The 23,738-nt window shown below is 41.0% G+C and overlaps 1 protein-coding gene across 1 annotated transcript; it reads right to left on the reverse strand.

Annotated features, from left to right (window-relative positions):
* Positions 1–3,579: 3,579 nt before the first annotated feature.
* On the reverse strand, positions 3,580–9,374 carry rtcb (RNA 2',3'-cyclic phosphate and 5'-OH ligase). The gene is made up of 12 exons (XM_084710681.1): positions 9,159–9,374; positions 7,983–8,061; positions 7,834–7,901; positions 7,643–7,742; positions 6,610–6,766; positions 6,153–6,309; positions 5,866–6,025; positions 5,079–5,254; positions 4,810–4,998; positions 4,616–4,726; positions 4,113–4,232; positions 3,580–3,913 (listed from the first exon to the last, which is right to left on the reverse strand). Exons 1-12 carry the CDS (start codon positions 9,249–9,251, stop codon positions 3,806–3,808), a joined length of 1,518 nt encoding a protein of 505 aa, XP_084566807.1. The 5' UTR covers positions 9,252–9,374; the 3' UTR covers positions 3,580–3,805.
* Between the last annotated feature and the right edge of the window lie 14,364 nt (positions 9,375–23,738).

Here is a 23,738-nt window from a genome sequence, read left to right on the forward strand (position 1 = left end):
AAAGTTGTTACATCTTTTGTTTTTAAATTTTAATCTGTGTATTTCCAACAAAGTGTCCCGACGCCAAAACAAGACGAGCGAGAAGAAAAACTAATTTTAAAAAAATAATTAGTTGCAACATAAATTTAACTTATTACGAGTCTTAATTTTTCTTTCATTGATTTTTTTTTTTGGCAGTATCGAGCTTCCATAGAAAGTCATGAACTCATCCACAGGAATCATTGATGTACAGCTCATGTAAAAACATGAATTCTTTGCTCGTGTACAGAAGCGGCTCGATGAATTTTATAGTCATTTTGACAATTCAGGACGATCGATTAATTGATTATGCAACGCTTTACTGCGAGCAATACTGTGAAGGAAACCAATCAGTGCGAGACGAGACGGCGAGATCCTCTGATGTGAAAAATCCACTTTTTACCCGTTGACCCTGTACAGATGTTTCTGCCCCCCCACCTTGATCTTTCCTGTGTTTAAATCGGTTTGTGACGTTCGCTGCACTCCGGATCATTCAGTTTTTCCTCAGCTTTAAATTTCTAATTTTCCCAGAAAGGCTGCCTTTGGAAAACCTCGAGAGAAAGTGCCTGAAAGTGTTAAAGCGTTGAGTTAAATGTGGTCATACAGGCGTTTAAACAAAGCCTGAAGTTAAGTCGAGGTGTAAATCTACGTCTTTCTACTTGTCAAAAAAATCCCAACAAATGTGTCGGTAAATCTCAGTTTGAAGCCTGTTGGTTTGTCTTAAAGCAAAAAGAATCCAACAAATAAAAGTTTAATCCTTTATTTAAAAATGTAATTGAGTAGTTCTTAATTAAACAAGCAGGAGACAATGGTGAATTTGTTGGACTATTTTCAGTGGCGGATGAATTTAGACAACATTAGTTCTGTACGTGGGATTTATTGACAAGAATTAAATCTGTAGAATTTCACCAAACTTCTTCAGCTAATTTAATAATAAACCGCAGCCTGTCAGGACTGAAGTGTCTGTGCCTCATTTTTGATGGATTTGTCAAATAAAAACAAGCATTTAAAAACTCGCACTGAAACTCACCTCCAGGTCTAATTACCAACTAAAACTCCAGAAAAACATTTTAAAAAGGGCCTTCAGGTCACATTTCTGCCAAACAGATGAAGTTAATTTGACAAATTTTCCCCTAAATCAGATCTTATTTTTGCTATTTCTGTAAATAGTCTGAAATTTTTAGCATCAGTTTCCACAGAGATCAGTTTAGCCTAGCTTAGCATAAAGACTGGAAGCAGGGGGAAACTGTTAGCCTAGCATCATCAAAAGAGAAAAATCCACCTTCAGACAACTTTCAGTTATTTTGTTAGCAAACAAGCTAAGATAGTCACCAGTCCAGGCAAGAATTTGGCTAACAAATAGCTTCAGTGCTAAAACATTTCAATCAGCTTTGGGGGTTATTTTTTTCTCTTGATGAATCTAAGCTAACAGTTTCCCTCTGCTTCCAGTCTTTGTAGATGCTAATTGATTGTAGCAACAAAACCTTGACCAGGTACAGTAAAAATTCATTATGCTAGCTTTTGTGGCTGTACTTGCTAGCAGTTTTTTTTTTTTCCTGCTATGCTAAGCTAAAAACGCCTGGATCTCTGTGTTGTAAATCAGACATTTCCAGAGGTCAGTGAAAGGTTTACTTTATTACTTTAATAACCTGTAACTCAACGGCTAACTGCTCCTAAACCACAGCGTCTGGTATGCTAGCTGTTTGTAGCAGGTTGGGTTTTGTCTTTTGGTGCTTTGTTCCTTATAAATGAATAGTTCAACTGTTTGTGTAACATCTGCTAGCTAATAAACACATAGCATAGCATAGATTATGCTAGCTGCTAGCAAAACTGGCCATCAATTCACCAATTCCTCCAGTGTGTGTGCTAAGCTAGGATATAAACGTGCTTGTATAGCACCAGTTAGCCATGACAGCTACTAATTATGAGGGACATGCTAACTGTCTGTAGTAACAAACCTTCAAACAGATGATATCGAGTCAATATATGCTAGCTGTTTAGTGGCTACACAGGTTAGCTGTTAGCTTCCAGCTGTGCTAGACATGTGTCTGTACTGCAGATCAGACATTTCCACAGGTTTGCTGAAAGGTTAATGCTATTTTATTACTGGCTAGCAGTTTCCCCCTGCTTCCAGTCTTTGTGCTAAGCTATGCTAAACATGCCCTTCGTCTGGATGCAGAGAATTAAACTGATGTATATAAATGAAAGTGAAAGGACTTTTCAACCTGTATTTTTTCAGTTAGCTGTAGAAAAATAAGGTGCAGACTGGACACAGGAACACAGAGTACATTTATAATCAGCGTGTTCACATCTTTTGTTCCTTTTAGAGAAATCGTTCGGTGTTTTGGGGAAAGTTCCTTTATTATCTGCAAGTGAGATGTTCAGATGGACGTCAGACTCATCTGTGTGTGAAGGACATGGTTAGCGTAGCTTAGCATAAAGACTGCTAGCCTGGCTCTGATCAGTGCTAAAAAAAAATCCATCTACCAACATCTGTAAAAGTCACTGATCAACATGTTAATCTGAGCAAAAACTCAGCTAAGCTACGCTAACCGCCTCCAGACCTGCTGTTACACACAGACGGGGTTTTATATTCAATATTAAAAACATTTTTCCCATAAATATTGAACTGTTTCTTCTAAAGTCCGGTCAGTTTTCATGTGTTTAAACACTATGATCATGTTGATGAAACGGCGCCACCCGGTGGACTCAGTCACTTCTGCACTTAATTCACCTGTTATTAACTTCTCTGAACCAAATCCTGTCAGCTTGACTGATAAATATCTCCTCATGATCTTCTCGTGTGATCGTGTTCCTCATCGTGGTTTTCAGACACTAGAAGTCAACTTTTCTTTTTTTTTTAGAATCAGCTGTTTTAAAAAAGACACGGCAGATTAAAAAAAAAAAAAACCCTGTTTTTATTTTTGTGACCACTTGAAAATGATCTTCATCAGATGTTTATTGATGAATATTCCTGAGTTTTCTTTGAGTTTTTCACCGACAGGTTTGTTCATATCTAAGAAAAACTTGCCAAATGGATTCATTTGTTCACTGATGGTGAAATGTGTTGATTTTTTTTTTTTGATATGGTGATAAACCTTCTGTTAGAACCAATAAAGTGTTTACTAATCATGATCTATCAAACCTTCTGCTGTATTTATTGATTAACAGACTGAAGTTTGTTTCTGTTGAACTGAAGTTTTATGATTTGACTCGTAGTTTTACTTCATAAAGTCGACAGAACAGCTGCACCTCTGAACGCTACGACGCCGACATCAGAAAAACTACAGAGGAGGAGGAGGAGGGGCATACTTAAAAAAAAAAAAATTATTGTTTCCTCGTAAATTTGAGTTTTTCTCAAAAATTTATCACTTTAATCCCAGAGAATATCGAGCTTTTTTTTCTAGTAAATTTGACTAATCTCAGAATTTTTGTTTTTTTTAAGTTGCAGTGCAAAACATTCTGAACTTTTTTTTCTCAAATTCGAATTAATAATCTCTTTGGTCTCACAGATTATTCAAGTTAAATTAAAGGTGTGTTGTCACGGAGTATTTCACAGAATCCAGTTTCATGTGATCAACTTTATTTAGATCACAGTTTTGACAAAAACAAACAAAAGCTTAGAAATTAAATTTCTCATTTTTCTCTCTGTTCAGTTTTTCATTTCAGCCCAAAACAAAAAGAAATGAAGCAAATATCTTCTGTTTCTGAAGAGTCTCTTGTGTTTTTAACATCATGACGTCCTTCGTTTAGTGTAAACTGTCTTTAAATGTCGAGTCGAGGAGCGTCAGCCTTTGATCACGGCGATCGGCCTCAGTTTGATCGCCTTCTTGCTGATTCCAGCGTCGTGACACGTGTTGACGACGTCAGTCACGTTTTTGTACGATTCAGGAGCCTGAAACCAAACAAAAAACAACTTGAGATGACAGAAGAACAATTCTTGATCGTCGACAAAAAACTTCAAACTGAATCAGATTCAATAAAAACTCAAACAAACTAAATTCAGTTTTCTAATAACATTCATGTTCATATCAGAGGAAACTTCAGTTTTTCCTTCATTTTAAACTCAGAAACATATTTCAGGTTTTCTTCACCTCCTCCATGACCAGTTTAGGCGACGCCACTCGGATGGCGATGCCCATGTCAGCCAGTTTGTCCAGGACGTCCTGGAAGTCCAGGTTCCTGCGGGACTTCGCTCGAGACAGAGCGCGACCCTGAAACAGCAGACGGGCAAAGAAGATCATTTCATGTGGCGAAACAAACATCCAGAGTTCAGATTCACAGTAAATACCAGCTGCTTCCTGGGAAACTGTAGTGTGGGCGTCAGTACGGACTGATGAGACACGAAAAGACAAAAAAGTAAAGGCGAAGAATCACGTTAAAGAGGCAACAAGATGAACGATGATGTCAAAGAGAAAAATGACTGAATCTGTTCCCACTGCTTTTAAAATACAGAGATTTAATCTTATCCACATGTAGATTATAGTTTTTAAGACACCGTCCACGGTGATGTTACTGTGAAGGGGACGTGGTTTCCATGACGTCAGGGACGTGTCATGCGTCTGTTCTCGACCATAAAGTCTGATAAGGGTCGTACCGCTCCGTGGCAGGTGGTGCCGAACGTCTCCGTCATGCCCTGTTCGGTCCCTGTGAGGACGTAGCTGCAGGTTCCCATCGTCCCTCCGATCAACACCGGCTGACCTGTGAGCTGAAGAGCGAAGCAGCGAGTCAAACCACCGGCGACACGACAAACACCCGACCAATCAGACGCTCCGAGGAGGAGCTGCGTACCTGGTAGTCTACGGGAATGAGGGGGTGGTGGGGCGGGAAAGCCCGGGTGGATCCTTTGCGGTGGATCAGCAGCGTCTTCTGCTTCCCGTCCACAACGTGCTCCTCCACTTTGGCGATGTTGTGCGAGACGTCGTAGATGACGTGCATGTCCAGGTCGTCCGGCGTCGTGCCGAACACTTTCGAGAAGGCCTGAAAATAAAAGATTGAAAACGTCAGTCGGCTTCGAGAAAACCTGAGCGTCCTGTGACGATCCGTCTCCGCGTCTTCACCTGTCTGGTGAGGAAGGTCATGGACGAGCGGTTGACCCAGGCGTAGTTTCCCGCGGCCGCCATCCCCTTCAGGTAGTCCTGTCCTTCCTGAGACGTGATGCGAGCGCACGCCAGCTGACGGTCGTTCACCGTGATCTTATCTCTCTTCATCGCCTTCTCCATGGCAACCAGAGCATCTGTCAACAATGTTGGGACATTTTAACACGTTGAACCGTCTTTGTGTTCAAGTTTTAGACATTTTTTAAAAAGAATTCCTCTAAAAAACTGTCAGAACTCTGTGATCCACATTTTTCAAACTGACGGCTCATAAAACCAAAAATAATCTGAGAAAGTCTTTAAAAGAAACGAGATTTAAAACATCGACGTTTTCTAACTTCTGACCTCTGGAGTTAAAAAAAATACATTTAAAGGCCTCTGGAGTCTGTAGTTTTCTTTGAACAAACTTTATTTACACGTCATGTAGAGGCGAGGCTTCAGGTGTCTGTACTTTACTTGGGTATTTATTTTTCTGACATCTGAACTCAAATATCTGAACTTTCTCCTCCTCACATTTTATAAACAGACTCATAATTGTGACTTTTTAACTCATCATTTAAATTTTAGCTCATAATTCTCATATTTTTATGCATAATTTATCTTTTCATGTCAGAACTTTTATATCATGATGTTAACTTTTATCTCTATAATTATGAAATTACATCTCTGTCTTAGCGTCCCCGCAGGTGCGTTAGCGTCTCTGCAGGTGCGTTAGCGTCTCTGCAGGTGTGTGTCGAGGTGTACTTCCTACCTGTGGCCACCTGGTGTCCGAGGCCTCTGCTGCCGCTGTGTATCATCACACACACCTGACCTTTGTGGTCGATGCCCATCTTCTTGGCGGCGTAGTCGTTGTAGATCTCATCCACCACCTGGATCTCAGCGTAGTGGTTTCCTGCTCCCAGAGTGCCCAGCTGCAACACACACACACACACACACACACACACACACACACAGAGAGGAGGTCAGGTGTGTGTATATAGTTTTTGTATCAGGCAGTTTTGTGGCCGCGGCCCCGGAGCTCCGGGGCTGCTGGGATACCTGCGGCAGGCCTCTCTTCTTGGCCTTGGAGGAGACCTTGTTGGGGTCGGCCTGCAGCATCCTGCCGTACTCCTCACAGTGCTCCTTGTCCTCGGCCCAGGCGTACCCCTCCCTCAGAGACCAGTCCACTCCCATCTCCAGAGCCTCCTCCAGGTCTCTGCACACACACTTCTACTTAATACTTCAACAACATGTGTACAATTCATTTCCATGATTATTATCTTCAGGTAAAATCTCACATCAAAGGTTTTCATGTTCATCATCTTTTACTTCTCTGTATCACTGACAGTCTCACTTCTCAATGTCACTGTCAATACTACTTCTACTTTTTATTTATCTTCTACTGTTATTCTATTCAGCACCGTTTCTTTTTATTTACACATATTTTACTTTATATTTAATATTCTATTGTTTTTATTCTGGAGGATCAGTACAGTTCTGTCTTATCTGGTCTTACTTGGCTCCCATGGGAATGACTCCCTTGGATCCGACTCCCACTGGGATGTGGTCGAACAGCGACTGGGCCAGCTGCTCCTTCACCGGCTGAACGTCCCCCTCGTCCAGGTTCGTCCTCAGCAGACGGACGCCGCAGTTTATGTCGAAACCCACACCGCCTGTGGGAGAAATGGAACGTGACAGATCCTGTCAGAGGATTTACAGTCGTAATCGCAGCGTAGCTCCTTTAAGGAACAGGGCGGTGCACGTGTGTGTGTGTGTGTGTGTGTGTGTGTGTGTGTGTGTGTGTGTGAAACTTGTCAGTGTGGCAGTAAATGTACAGTTCAGGTAACAGAGTTTCAGTTAATAAAAACCGCAGCTTCTCACAACTGCTGGAAAACTGAAGGCGTTTGGCCTCAAAGTAAGCTCAGCAGGAAGCTAACATCGCTAATGCTAACACTAGCATTCCATTATCAATTAGTTGTTTGATCAACATTTTTCAACATTTTCTGACGTTTTATGGACCAAAGTCCAAGATGACGTCCTCAAATGTTAAAAAAATGACTCAAACCTATGAATCGATTATCAGAATAGTGATTAATTTAATGATCGATTAATCATTTCAGCTCTACTCTGTGGTTCACAGAAGATGAAGGTTCAACAACTCAAAGAATTTATTAACATTTGACTGAAAGTTATAAACACTGATTTAATGAGTCACCAGAGAACAGAAATAAATAAAGAGGCATTTCATAAAACTGAACGGATTAATAAACTTTCATCAACACGACAAAAAAGGTGGAATTTAAAAACATCAATACTACACTGAGTTTTTTTGATGGAGGCAGAGTTTTGATTTATTTCAAAGTAAACTGTTTAATTATACTCACACTCCTGATTTACTTTTTATCTACTGTTCTGAGTTTGTATTTATTGATTGATTTTAATTTATTTACTGTTTTCAGTTTTTATTCTGCTCTGGTGTTTCCTCACTTCCTGTGTTTCTTCTTTGTGTTGTTTTCTGTTTGTATGAAGGCCTGAAGGTACAAACGCACCCGGCGACACCACAGCATCGGGGTCGTTCATGTCGAAGGCCGCCATGTTTCCGATCGCGAACCCATAACCAGAGTGAACGTCTGGGAGGCCGATGGATCTCTGTGGAGCGATCAGACACAAATGCTTTCAGCTTTTTCATCATAAAACCTCCACGAGGGGTTTGTGAACAGCGTGCGATCGTGTTCCTTACGTGTACGATCCCCGGCAGCGCTGCCACGTTCCCGATTTGTTTCATGGCTGGAAGGAATCCACCCACACCTGAAATAAAACAAATACAATAAATAGAGTAAAACTTGTGGAGATGATTTCAGAGGGTTGAAGAGGTGAACGTCAGCTGACCTCCTCCTCGACAGGCGTTACGAAGCTCCTCAAACATCAACTTCTCCAGTGAGTCATTCACATAAAAGTTTCCTTCAACCTGAGAACAGAAAAAAATATTTAATGTTCATGTGGACTCAATATCAATAATCAATACCATGACAGACGTTTTCATGCTCAGTCTGCTCTACACCACGTCAGGAATGAAAAACAAGCTGCGTTCAAATAGCACAATAATTTCATACATGGTAACAGACAGTTACACAATAATTATGGCAGATTATTTTCATTAATTAAAAATAATTCTTGAGAAATAAATACACAAATCTTCAAAACTGGTTTGTTTTAGAAATGAGCATCCTTCTACCAAACTCCATTCACTTTGCACCAAATTTTAAAGAAAGCTGTTGACACATTTTTGAACTAAGCTGATAAAAATTATGAATTCAATTAGGATTCAGGTTTTAAAAATAGTTCAAGGTGTAATATCAAATATACTGTAAGGCCAAAAGTATGTGGACACTCCTGTCTAGTTACACCAACAGTTCATAAGAAAATCCACACGTTTGTTTGTTTGTAGAAACAGATGAAGGTATCACATCAGGTATTCTAGATGGCCAAAAGTATGTGGACACTCCTTTCAAGTAAGTAAAGAAGATGATTCCAAGAAGAAAAATAGTCCATTGTAATTTGGGACGCCTGTTTAGCCATAGTGAAAACTGTAAGTTGATATATTTTACATTTACTTCATATCAGTAGGATCCACCCTTTAATTCGGCTTACATATAGTTGCATCACAGAACTACGTCAGTCAGCTGTTCTACATCGTGCTGATTCTAATAAGAAAAATAGTTCATTGTGATTTGCACGCCTTTATGGCTAAAGTGAAAACAACAGTTTGATACATTTTATATTTGGTTCGTATCAGTATGATCCACCCTTTAATTCGGCTTATCTAACATAGCTAATAGTTCATCACGGATGTACGTCAGCAGGTTTTATCTTTGGTTTGCGGTTCATTTCGAGAATAATCTTGTTGGCTCTTGTCCCTGCATTTTAGTTTATAACTGTCATATTTTCAGATGGGAGTTCCTGCATGGTTAAAATCTCCATAACTAGCCAACATGTGCTAACTGTCTTCATTTAACTAGAGCTAACCAGCTAGCCACATTAGCAGCTAGTAACAGTGTGTCTCACCTGCATGTTGGGAACGAAGCCCTTTTTAATCCTCCAGCAGTTGCTGCTGATCTTATCCAGATACTGCAGCTCATCGTTATAACTTCGACTCATGGTTTGAGAAGAAAAGCTTTGATTTGACACAGTTTAACGCCGCCTTTCACCGGCTGTCTGCTGCCAAGTGCCAGCAGTCAGAGCACTACGGAGGCCCGCGAGTACTTTCACAGCGAAACGCGGTTCAAAATTTGGTATGACGTATTATAAATAATGACCCATAAAGATATTTTTTTTTAAAATGGCGACTGTGTTGCTACGACTACAGACTGTGATGAATAACTGGTGGGAAGAGTTCATATAGCATTTAGACTGTGTCCGTAAGTCGGATTATTAACAAACATCTGAGCTGCTCGCCTGCCGTAATTGTAGTCAAATGGGTTCAGTCAAGTTTAGAACGGCCGAGTTTAGAAGGAAACCCTTGACTTGCGAAAGCCTCGCGAGATTTGTACGAGTGATTTATGTTGTCACTGTGCACATTGTACAAATTAATGGTGTTGTATAAAGTGATGTTGCTGTGGTTCTGTGTAGGTTTAGTTACAGAAAACGTTTGTTTAGGATTAGAGAAAGATCATGGTTTGGGTTTAAATGATCGTTCTCGCGAGATCTTTCATGAGTATGGGGTTCCCTTCTACAAACGACCGTTCGGAAGAGAGGACCTGAAGCCGGAAGTCTTACGACTGGCCTTCAAAATAAAAGAATGTATATATTAATTGGGGGGAAAACCCAAGTTATAAACGTTTAAACTTTAGATAAAAACATTTAGAAAAATATCTGCAGTTTTCAGGTGTTTCAATGCAACAGGACAATTGTTAGGTCTTGAAAAATGAGTCAAACTCTTAAAACAGGAGGTTTCGGTCTTTTTCAGGATTTATGTTTGATCTGCTGTTGTGTAGCTGGGGCCTGACCTTTGACCCCCCTGTAGAGAAGTGATGATGTCTTCAGTCTGAAGTGTGTGCAGCTGTTGCAGCATCTGTCCACATGATGGCAGCGTTCTCTAAGACATGAAGGTGAAGCAGCCGATGAAAACCAGTTCACACAAGTAATTCAGTGGTTTCAGCTTCCACCACCTGATAATCAGCTCCAATGATCAGAATCAATCAATTAAAAGAAGTTTCCAGTGAGACGTTCAGGGCTGCTGACAGGAGCTGAGAGATGAAGCCACAGCCCCGACATGAATTTCATTTATTTATCAAACAACTGTTGCTGGACTTGTGACTCTTTCTTTAAGAGTCTCTTCACACCTGGTCTTTACACGTGTCCTGGTCTGATCAGGTCACACCTGGCTGGATAATGTCTCCAGAGTGACCACAGGTGAGCAGATCTCTCCTCCCTGCTCTACATGTAAATTAACACAAGTATGAAGGTTTTACCTGAACAGAAGAGAAGCTCTGTGGTGTGCTGGGATTTTATAACTCTGACTATGAGAACAACACGTTCTTAAATATCTTCTGTGTGTAAATCTGATGTTTTCACATCACAGATGATGAATAAAGACTTGTTTATTTCATATATATTATTAAAAGTCAGAGAGTAAAAGAGTGCATCTCAGTGCATCACAGAGCTTCTCTCCAGTCTGCTCTGCACAGCACCTCAGTGTTTTCTACAAGGAAACAAACACTTTAAAGGGACAGTTCACCCCGACATGTAGTAGTTTATCCACTGACACAGTTTTGGAAATATTGTCTGTAGAGATTTCTGCCTTCTTTCAATAAAAAGGAACTAAATGGCACTCAGTGCAATCAACGATTATTTTTATTTTACATCATCGTGTGCTGCACTGCAACATCAAGAATCAACAACACGAGAAAAGACGATTCACTGGTGGATCCATCAGAGATTATCACACGGGACAGACGGGACGAGACGGAAAAGATGCAAAAGATGTAACAAGATGAAAAGACATAAAAGATGCAACAAAACAAAAAAGACAATGAGATGAAAAAGACATAAAACAAAAACACCATAAAAGACATAATGAGGCAAAAGCGGCACAAAGTGAAAATGGGACAATTTGTCCTCAATTATCCCCTAATAAACTCTAATAAGGGTCTAATTATGGTGTAACTACTGTCGAATAAAGAACTTATTTCTATTTTTTGTCTAATTTGATACAAAGTACGTCTTGTTATGTCTTATTAGTGTTCTGTAAAATAAAGTGTGACTCCAGAAATGTTATCTTTGTTATCCTGAAATGTAACCATTGTTTTTGTTTGAGAGCTGTTCTACTGTGCAGATAAATGTTCCACTGTGTTACTGTGTTCAGGGTTAATCTTACCCCACAGTGGTACGCTGTGGTTCTGGTGTTGTGACGTCCCTACATTTAAATAAATAACATTATGAGTTGGTTGCACACAACCTAAGTGTGCCAACATGTTTTTTTTTATCTGTAGTTTGAAGTCAAAGTGGAAGCTCGTTCTAATTGGCTGTTTGGCTGATTGTCAGGGTGCATGCTGGGAGCAGACTGGTGTTACAGCAGAGGAGGTGGAGGTGCTGTGGACTGATGGGAGTGAACTGAGCAGTGGGTGGCTGCAGAAAAGACCTCACTCAGTGGTGGAAAACATTCTTTTCAATGAGTCACAGTCATAAACATGTAAAATCATTACAAATACATGAAGTCTGAGCTGACTTCAGCCGGCGGTATGTGGAGCTCATTCCAAACCAAACAGCAGAAAAATGGGACTCAAACTGGTGATTCTGATGGTTAATTAAATTCTAATATACAGCCGCATGTTTATGAGGCGGATCCAGCTATTAGTGCTCGCTTAGCAGCAACATTTTCCATTATTTGTGAGCAGCTCTTTAAAGAGCACTTCTGACAGGAAACAGGTTATAGCTGCAGAAATCTATTCCATACAAAGAGGCTCAGTATATACTGCACGGCTTTTATTGTGGGAATTTAAAGACTGCTCAGAAATACGGTGAAGCGTTCTCAGGTTTTTTTTGACTCTGCAGAAAGTTAAAGTTCTTCCCAGTGGAGCTCATTGTGAACACGTTAAATAAAACTGCCTGTTTTCTGCCCCACAGAAAGGTTTGAAATACTGTACACTTCCTTCATGAGACGCGAAGAACAGGCCTGCTGACGAATCTCACACACAAAACTACGCAGAAAATAACAGTGTTATATCTGAAGCACATTAACTCTGTGTGACATGTTCAGATCTGACCAATCAAACTGCATCATGGTCAGAAAATTCACCACGGCAATGTGACGTTAGCCCAGATGAAGCTAATTAACTATGATGTTACCTCAGACATGTGGCTAGCTGCTGCTAATGTAATGTTAGCTCATATGATGTTAGCTTAGACATACAGCTAGTGGCTGCTAATCTAACATTAGCTCATATGAAGCTAACTCAACCATGATGTTACCACAGACATATGGCTAGCTGCTGCTAGCTGTGATGTTAGCCTGTTAGCAAAAGAACATCTAAAAACATTGCAATATGCATCAGAATTTTTTAGAAAAGCTGCTATGAGTTCAGATATTTTAGGTGGCAACAATACCAAAAACAAAAAAAGCCTATAAAGTTCCTTTAGATTGAAAGTGTTTGTATGGATCTAAAGATATTCCTGTTCCACAGACTGAATTAATCTCTGTACTGTCACCACAGCATCTCTAGAACAGGTCCTATCAGAACTTTTCCCTTGTTAAAGACAGTTATCCTCCCCACCTTCCACCTCCTCCGCATCCATCAGCACGTTCAGCCCGATCCGGCCTCATGTCCACCTGCCAGCCGCCTCCTGAGACCCTGACACTAAGAGTCTTTATGCCCTGTGGATTTTGTGGCTTGAGGCTTTGCCACTCGGTGCCCACAGAGAGTTCTTGGAAAGCCGAGGATCCACAAATCCTCCCGGCCGCCTCAAGCCTTCGGCCCAGGCCACAGAACAGTAAACCTGGCAGAGGCTGAGACCAGACTGTGGTCAGGATTCAGGACTGTCCTCTGACAGAGATACATCACATCATTATCATACAGTTCATAAATGCAACACTCATGTTTTTACTCCAGTTTTTCAGGAGTTGAAGTCAAAGATGTCAAACTTCCTCTCCTCTGTCAGGATAATCCCTCCACCTGACAGGTGTGTCTTGGACTGGACACAATAAAAGGATCAGAGGTAAAAGTCCACACATTCTGTCGTCAAGTAGAAGTACAGATACTTGAGTTAAAAAGTAACTGTACTGATTCAAGGTGTTTACTGCAGTAAAACTGAAAAGTCGTCCTCTGAAGGACATTTCTACTGATTGTTTTTAGGCTCCAATCTATCTGTTTGTGTCAGCACCAGAGGTTGTGTGAGCCAATCAGAATCCTCGGAGAGACTACTGGCAGCTGTGGGCGTGGCTTTAGGTGCGCTGTCAGTGAGAAGCGTCCATGGAAACAACTCATCTTAAACAAACAATGGCGGCTCCTGAAGAGGTTAGCGTTGATACTGTGATGGCATCAGTTCCATCAGAACTGGAGAGAATTTCTTCACTGACAGAAGAACAAATGACACTGAAGGTTTTTATCGACAGAGGAGATGATTTCGATCTTCCGGCTGGTTTTGACTTCAAGTCGGCAAGTTGATCTGATTGGTTAAAGTTGTCCCATGTTAGATGTGACAGACAGTTCATCCAATCACTTGCCAGGGGTTTTCTTGTGTGTGTGTGTTTCTTGTGTAATAACTGTAAAATGACGCCTCTGTCTGATCCGGGACCAAAGAATCGTGAGAACTTCATATCTACAGAGGGAGCAGCTCCTCTTCCATGTTGAACCGCCATGTTTCTACAGTAGCTCAGAGCGGACAAACCAAACACTGACTCTAGTTGTGGACTTTCTCTTCTCTCTTTTCTCTTCAGTTCTCCACTAGATGTCACTAAATCCTACATACTGGTCCTTTGAATTCACAGTATTTCGAATGACGTCATAAATTAAAATGAATGTTGTGTGCAGTCTTAATGCAGGTCTTTAGTTAATGAGTCTCATCTCACATCAGGACGTGGGTCAACCTGAACGTCGTGGTCGGACCCGTCACATAAAATCATCAGTACGATCACCGCGGTTCAGCCAAGACCTGAAACTGTTAAATCATCTTTGCAGCTCTCCAGCTGATGGTGAGGATTTTCCTTCCAGAGAGAAAACACAGAGCGCGTTTCGAACACAGAACGACCTTTCTTCAGTGTGGACTAAAAGCCAGCTCAGCTATCGGGAGCATGGCACAATCCACAACCTGCTGACTCAGATTCACGGCCTTTGATTGACTGGCTCCGAGTTTGCCCAGTTTTCTCCAGCAAACCAGGACTGAACCCAGACCACGTCTACGTTCTGCCGCACAGGAATGTGCTAAAAGCTCCATCCACACCAGCCAAACACTTTCCCCTCGCATTAATGTTTCTCAGAACCTCCCACGAATCTTCGGACCTGCCGGAGCCAAGACGACATGTAATCACAAAGATCAACAAACCCTTAACAGCTTTTACAGAGGATCACCATGACCAGACACACACACACACACACACACACACACACACACACACACACACACACACACACAGAGGGGGTTATGAAAGGTTCTGACGCCCGGCACACAGTGAGAGAGTCAGGAAACAAAACGTACTGAAGTTGGTACATTCAGTCTGAATGGTGACATCTGGTGGTCAACATGTGGTTCTGCAGCTGGATTCAAGACTGAACCAAACACTGAGGTGTTGAAATGATGAACTCTGAAGGGATAATCTCACTTTAGAGGAAGATTTTGGAGCACTGGTTTAATATCAGAGCTGGATATTGTTCAAAAATGTTCAAATCAACAAAGTGTTTTTCAGGATTAGTGTCTGTATTATAAATATGCCGGTTTTCTTCTTCGTGGGTGAAACAGCGAGCAGAACAATCATGAAGACTCTCAGACCGAGGAGGCTGAACTGTCTTTAAGTTTACTGACTGACAGAACTTGACTGTGAAACTGAAACACAAATCTAATACAAAAATGTTTACGTCATTTTCGTCTTGTTGTCTTCATCCTGTCACATCTTCTACGTCATTATCGTCTCATTACATCTTTTATGTCAGTTTCATCTTCTTACGTCTTCTACACTATTTTTTATCTAATTATGTTATTTTATTGTTTTTGTTTGCATCGTCATTTTGTTATGTAATTTTCATCTTCTTACATCTTTTACACCATTTTTGTTTTATGTATTTTAATTTTGTTTTGTTATGTCATATTTGCCTTGTTACATCTTTTACCTCATGTCCGTCTTGTTATGTGTTATTAGATCATTTTTGTCTCGTTACATCATATCGACCATAATTCACCTCTAACCTCACATCATGAAAGCTCAGTTGAAAAAAAACATTTAATTGATTAATCCTGTCACAATGTTCATAAAACTGGAGCAAAGTCAAACTCTGGTTTAAGTAAATACGTGTTTCAAGCTGCAACAAAAGATCAGATCCTTTCTAAGTCAAAGTAAAGTTTAATAAATAACAGTTTGTACTTAAACTCATGTGTTCATTTTACTAATGAGGCCTTTCTTCTCTTTCACAGGTCAGAAAATAAACTCATTCCCTCTGAGTTCATCAGTTTGCTCCACTTTGTGTAGTGAAGTAATCAGCTGGTTGTATTTGCTCCACAGACTCACTGAAGCTTCTTCTTCTTTGGTGGCCTGGAAATGTTGTCGTTCAGGTCTGCCGGACGCTCCCTCACACTTCAAACACCGTCCGGTTGTTTTTGGAGCGACTTCAGCTGGACGCGTCCCGCTCTGTTAGCGTCGGGGCTTCGTGTCGGTGCCGTTCGCAGTTAATCAACGCGGCCTCGTTACAGAAGAGGATGTTGGTTTAAAGACGGAAACGGTTAAGTGCAGCTCGTTAATCCTATTAACATGCGTGAAAGTGTGTGTTTGTTCTGCTAATTGGGCTGAATTATTCAATTTGTCCTGTTTGGAAATGATGTTTGGATAGCTAATTTGTGGAGGACATTTTCCACGAGGAGAAGAAAGACAGAGCTGCTGTCTGACGCTGCAGCTCAGAGAAAATAAACCAGATCATGGAGACAGAAAGAGAAGGTAAATGTGGTTCACGTAGCGTCTGTTAGTGGCACAAACAGGCCTTCATTTCATCAGAGTGGATGAAAGTGACCAACATGAAGAAATCTGTAATAAAACTCATCGTTCTCTTGTTGAACCTGCTGTAGAAAGAAGAGCTGAAGGGAACCTGATGATGAGATTTAAACTTTAAAAGTCATTTAGACGACTGGAGATCTTATTTTAACTCAGACTCATGTGTGAGGATGCTCGCAGTCACACAAGGCGAGGGTCCCGTTTTTACCAGCGACACAACAAATCCTTCAAATCCATGAGGGCATCTTTCAGATCATACAGATAATCTTTATGTGTGATCAGAGAACATTTGTTCGTTCAGGCTGCCGCTCGCTCCAGACGTGACGAGATGCAGCGGTGCCTCCGTGGCTCTAACGCCTCCACCGTCACGTGACCATGGCAAGATAAACGCTGCGTTGATTTCCGAATAATATTTGGCATTATATTTTTTAGTAAAAAGAAATGGGGGGAAAATGTGGGAAAAAAACAGGTTTTAATAAATGTCGTTGAGTTTTTCTGCCAAAATAAATCTATGAATGAACGTGTGTCCACTGCAGCGCGGACTAGAAACATGTAGAGACGTTCAAACAAACTAAAGTCATCTGCATTGTTTTTTTGTTTTTTTTGAGCTAAATGCTGTAAAGGCTGGAGTTTTCCAGCCAATGAGTCACAGTTACAGTTCATCTTTGGGAACTTTGTAAGGAGATTTAGGATAATTTTTCAGGAATTTACAGAGTTTTTATTATAAGACAAAAGTTGACATGAATCCACCTTTAAAAATAAATATATAAAATATAAAATCATGTGACTGAAACACTGCTGAGAGTCAGATGGAGCCAAAATAAAACCAAAGCTTCAGTGTTCATGCTTCATATTTAAGCTTCAGTTTGATCGTCATGAGGTTTCATTTTTCTCCCGTCAGCCAGAAAACGTCCAGACTGGACTCAGGGGACGGAGTCAACATCAGAGAGAAACAGCTGAGGTAAAGTATCTGCAGACGCCTCTGGTTCCTGTCTCTGCTCAATGGACTCAGTGTTCATCTGAAAATAAAGGATGAGAGGTGAGCGACTGTCCACCCTTCACTTCATCATCCTCTCAACACTGGAGCAGACGGAGGTGATGAAGGTCTGTGAAACCTGACGCACACTGACGTTCTGCAGGTTTGCACTTCTGTCTTTGAGATCTCCAGTCGTTCTGACTCACGCAGCAGCAGGTCATGAAGTCATCCTGTTCTGTTAGCCGTCCATGCTAACGGTAAAGATCCACTGACGGTGACGCAACGCAAAGTTCGTCCCCGTTCGTCTTCTGTGGGACAGAAAGTGAATCTCTTGGCAAGGCATTGTGGGATTCCTGTTCCTGGCCTCAAGGATTATGGAAAACGTTCACAGGATCCCTCATTTCCAGGCTTCCCGATAACAAACAGCCGTCCATTTCAAGAGACGAGGACGCTACTTATCTGTATAAAGTCTGTGAATCACATTTTGTCCACTGGAAGGACACTCTGGAGGAGACTTTACAAAACGAACTCTTTCAGTGGGGTTTCTTTGACAGTTTGTATTGTTGGGATAAAGTTTTGCTTCTTGCAGCTGCAGATTGTCCCTCAACACTGGACAAACTTCAAAAACTGTTGTTCTCAGTCGTCACTTGGACACAAAAATGTGAAAATAGAGTGCGAGTTGAAAAATACCAAAGTTTGTTTTGACTGTTGGACAAACAGACCTTTGGTCCAGTGGGACATTTTTCAGACTAGTGGTGTTTCTGAATAATGGACTGTCCCTGCAGCAGCTACTGTAAGTTAGAACGAGGTCAGTTTGTATTTTGGATTGTTCTGAAAGTTGCAGCCTCACAAAGTCTTTTATTTAGAACATGAACTCAGTGGGAGGAACGTAAAGGAAAATAAATAAACACATAAAGAATATTGTTTTTACAGCAGAAGATATAAATGTGGCCGAGGTCACTGTGCAGTCAAAGCAGATCTCAGATCTGTTCTGATTCTGAACATTTAGACTCAAACCAGAACAAACTCATCAGTCGTGGAGCTGCTGATTGATCCTGATTGATCTCCTGATTCTCTGATCACTTCTGTCACCGTTAAGCAGGTCGGGGATTTGTGATGCTGGATTTGTGGTCTTGCTGGTTCTTCTGTGGTTCTCCCTGTGGGTTCCTTCAGTCAGGGTGAATAATGAAGGTTTGTCCTTCAGGGATCCTGTGACACACATCCAGGGACAGGAAGTGGGAGAACCACAGGTGTCCCGACCGACGGAGGTTAAAGTGGAAATAATCACACAGGAGTCGGAATGTTCTCACGCCTGCAGCCCGAGAACATCTCCACCACAGAGAGAACGTGTTCTCAGTATCTGTTAGACACTGTCAGAAATACAGGTGCTAACCAGAACCATGCAGGGTTCTTTGGGCTTTCAAAGGGAAAAACCTTTTGGCTCCTGTTAGAACCCAGAACCCCTTATGAGATGTTGTACAGAGAACCCTTCTATGGTGCAATGGTTCCACCCAGAACCCCTGGAGGTTCTATCCAGAACTGTTCCACCTTCTAAAGATGCTAATGAGAACCCACCAAGAAACTTTTAATATTCCAAGAAGTTACCAAGGCGGTTCTACTGAGAACTTTACATATTTCAACAGTGATGTATAGAACACACTCAGGGGTTCTACTGAGAACCTTTTTTATATTTCAAGGGTTTCAATTTTTTATTTACCTTTATTTAATCAGGCGAGTCATTAAGAACAAATCCTTCTATCTAGAACCCACCCGAGGAGTTCTAATGAGAACTTATGGTACAAAGAACCCTTGATCAGAGAGTTCTTCCAGGATTTCAACAATCCTGGAAGTTCTCCTTCCTCCAAAATGGGTTCTTTTGATGAAAAGTTTTCTTAATGCAACCCTTAGTCTTACAAAGAATCTTTGAACTCTAAAAAAGGGTTCTTCAGAAGCAAATGGTTCTTGTTAGAACCTTATGATGAACCCTTTTGGAACTCAGTAGATGTTTCCAGACGGTGCTCTGTGTTTTATGTAATAGATTACATTTTATTTATTTATCCGTTTGTTATATTTATCAGTTTATGTATTTATTTATTTAATATTGACTTGAATGGGTTCCATCTGTGATCCTCATGGATCTTCAGGATCTTCGGGTTCTCCTCGGTCTCTCGCGCCTCGTGTTGACAGAGTCTCAGCATCCTGGAGCTGCCGTCAGAGTCACTTCCTGCTCACAATCAAAACAAGGAAGAGGAGCTTTCAGCACGCAGCTCCACACCCAGAGACACACACACACACACACACACACACAGAGACACACACACACACACACACACACACACACACACACACACACACACACACACAGAGACAGACACACACACACACACTCACACACACACACACACACACACACACACAGACAGACACACACACACACACACACACACAGAGACAGACACACACACACACTCACACACACACACACACACACAGACACACACACACACACACACACACACACAGACAGACACACACACACACACACACACACACACACTCACACAGACAGACACACACACACACACACACACACACACACACACACACAGACACACACACACACACACACACACACACACACACACACGGCGTCCCGGAGCCTTTCAAATGAGCTGCCATAAACATCCATCCATCTTTTACTTTAAATCTAAATATAATTTTAATATCAGAATTCATGAATGGATAAACATTAAGTCTTTCCCAGCTCCAACATTTCTGACTAATTTCACAGATTTTTCAACACTCACAGAATATTCAGTTCTGTTAACATGGAAACATCAGAGGAAAGAACAAACATCTTCTAGTTTCAGACAAAGAAACATTTTGTTCGAGTTTCACTCTTTATTTTTTTTATAAACTCTTGAATGTCGGTTGGTTGCATCAAAAAATCCATTTTTCAGAAACCAGAGTTTTTGTGAAAGAGACATTTTAAAGCAGAATATCGACTTCATGTTTTTATTGTTGTTTTTTGTATCACTTCATAGTGTGTGTGTGTGTGTGACATCATCACTGTGACACACACTCCTGTTCTCGACAGGAAATGACGAGTCTTTGGGTTTTTGACAGTCGGTTTGACAAAAGAAGACATTTGAAATTCAGTTCCTTTTTCTTTATGTTTAACATTTTATCATGAGGTCGCTGCAGCAGAAAATCCCCGAGCCACACTTCAGTCTACTTCCTGCTCTCAGGTAGAGCAGGAATTTCAAAATAAAATACGAGTGTTGAAGTGTATAATTCAGAGATCAGAGAGCGTGTGGTGAAGAGTTACGTCTGGTGGAGGAGACGGCTGGACGAGGATACAGACAGATTCATTACAGCGTGATGATTTCTGCGAACACGTATCAGGAACGCAGCCAAAGAAAACAGTCTGAACGGTTCTGCTAGAAAAACTCTGAGGTCATTTGTTAAATATGTCCAAAGTGGACGGAGGGAGGAGACGATAGCAGACTGAGATACTGTATCAGCACAGTTAAAAATAGAAAGATGAGCCGCAGCATCAGGAATAAAACGGACAGATGAACAGATTCAGCTCATTAAGGGACGAGCGAGGATGTTTAGGGTGGACGTCTCTCAGCGGTCCTCAATAATGGACCCGCCTCTTATCACAAAATCAGTTTCTCTGTTTGGTTTCTGGTAAAAACTTTTCAGGCAGAACACACATTTATCTGAGGACAAATTATTTGATTTAAAGACTAATTACATCCTCTGATTTCAGAGCGATGACTGAGATCTCACTTTATTGACGGACACAACATGAGACATTTTTAAAAAGAACCCTTTTCCTGCATAACTATTATCAGCAGAGGGGACAAATGTCCACACAGTATTTACTGCAGCAGAAGTACTTCTGTTAAAAAACATAGAAATAAACTTGTGTGAAAAAAGTAAAAAAAGTACAGCCTCTGAAATGTATGAAAGTTTTATGTCTTTAATGTCTTCGTCTGTCTTATTACATCTTTTATGTCTTTTACATCATTTTACATCTTATTACATTTTTTATTTCTTTTTTGTTGTGTCTTTTTTTGTCTTCTCTAGTTATATTTTGTTACATCTGTTAAACCGTTTTTTATCTTCTTACATCTTGTGTCTTTTTTGTTTTTTCATCTTTTACATCATTTTCATCTAATTTGTCTTCAAGGGCGAATTTTGTCTCATGATGTCTTTTATGTCATTTATCATCTTGTCACATCTTTTGTGTCTTTTTGTCTTATTATATCTTTTACGTGTTGTTAAGTCTTTTACATCTCGTCTGTCTGTTTCGCCGTTTTTCGTCTTGTTACATCTTTGGGTTTTTTGGTCATAAATTGTTTTTTGTCTTGTTTTGTCCTCTGCGTCTTCTTCTGTCTTTTAAAGGGTTAGTTTGGATTCACTGAAGTCACATGAGGCCGCGGTCGACCAATAACTCCTGTTCTGTGAGCTAAAATGACTGATTTTGTGAATGGAGTTTGGTTGATTTTCAGTATTTATTTTTAACAGGTCACGTTATTATATTTACTTGAATAAAGATCTTCTCCCTGTTCATGATCTCATCAAACAAAACCAGCTCACATAAATTTTAATAATGTTGAAAAACTTTGAACGTGTCACTCAGCAGACGGAGCACGTTACCCTGCAGGAGCTGCTGCAGACCGACAGACGACCTCTGACCTCTCCTCTGTCAGCGGGTGTACGTGCCTCTCGCAGTGTTTCCAGCTGGGTGTGTGATCTCAGCTGTCATCACACTCCTCGCCATGATAAGACAGATATAAATACACTCCTTATCACCTCATCGACCAATCAAATCAGACTGTTTACGGTGATGTCATGCTCAGAGAGGGGGTATTAATAAAGTTATTTAAACCTGGACTCTGTAAACGAGACGACAGAGGGATGTCTGCACTCACCTACCGAACCGCAGTCTTACCCGTCTTGAATATTCGTACACGCTGGCGTCAGCTGCCTGGTCACAGGGTGAAGGCGGACAGGTGGGGACAGGTCGTGAGTCCAACAGGAAGCAGACATCAGTGTTTGGACTCCTTGAGGACCAAACCTGAAGTGATTTAAAACGTAAGACGAGGAAACATGCAGGTGTTTAAAGATTCATGATGGGATGTTTCACAGTTTGATACGAGCAACAACAGTTTCATCTCGTCTTTAGTGACTCTGTCAGGAAAAGACAGAGCGGAAGTGTCCTTTAAAGTTCTTATTTTAACACACTATAATTCCTGATGGGAATAATTACAACAACACAACAACTAAACAAACTATTCTACTCTGTTCTGTTCTGTTCTGCTCTGTTCTGTTCTGTTCTGTTCTGTTCTGTTCTGTTCTGTTCTGCTCCGTTCTGTTCTGTTCTGTTCTGTTCTGTTCTGTTCTGCTCTGTTCTGTTCTCTTCTGCTCTGTTCTGTTCTGCTCTGTTCTGTTCTGTTCTGTTCTGCTCTGTTCTGTTCTGCTCTGTTCTGTTCTGTTCTGTTCTGCTCTGTTCTGTTCTGCTCTGTTCTGCTCTGTTCTGTTCTGTTCTGTTCTTCTCTGTTCTGTTCTGTTCTGTTCTGCTCTGTTCTGTTCTGTTCTGTTCTGCTCTGCTCTGCTCTGTTCTGTTCTGTTCTGCTCTGTTCTGTTCTGGAACTTATGAATGAAGGAGTGTTTCATGTGGAACTTGTTATTCTAACCACATACATCAGTGTTTCAGGCCTGTTATGGAAAAGTAATTGGCACAATTACAGAGGAGGGGGACATGTGTCAGAGGGTCGGGGGTTTTCCCACAACACAGAGTTTCCTCTGCAGAGGTCTGCTGTAGGCAGCAACATGGAAACACACACACACACACACACACACACACACACACCTGACTTCATGCAGAGATGTGTAACACGCTGCAGTGACAGATAAGAAAGTTAAAATGTGAGCTGTTGTCAGTGTGTTCAGTCCATGACTTCCTGTATGTTTTCTCTGAATCATACATCATTCAGTATTTATGGAAGTTTATTGATCACAATGATTATAATATATATATATAACATTGTAAATAAATAACAAAATGATCTACATCAAGACCAAAATGTTTTTTTTAAATCAGCAGCTGCAGACTAAATTAATTTTAGTATAAAATGAACAAAAACGAATCAAAGTTGTTTGTTCTCCAGGTTCAGAAACAGTTCTGTTAAAAGAACATCATCATCTCTCTGTAGTTTGTCTGTTTTGCTTGGAGCTCTGTCCTCACCTCTGATTGGTTTTCCAGACTCCTCTCCCTGACACATGTTGTGGGTTTAGGCCTCATGAGTTGACCTTTGACCTGCGCTGGTCTAAAAATAAACCTGACAGACTAAATAAACATCTGCACTGCAGGTCCGGATTTTACCGTGTGAATGTCACTGTGGGGAACTCAGAGGACAGACGTGGACCTGATGGGAGGACGTTATAGATGGACAACAAACCA

Source organism: Lutjanus erythropterus, chromosome 22, assembly GCF_056507025.1.
Source record: "Lutjanus erythropterus isolate fLutEry1 chromosome 22, fLutEry1.hap2, whole genome shotgun sequence".
Lineage (NCBI taxonomy): Eukaryota > Metazoa > Chordata > Actinopteri > Lutjaniformes > Lutjanidae > Lutjanus > Lutjanus erythropterus.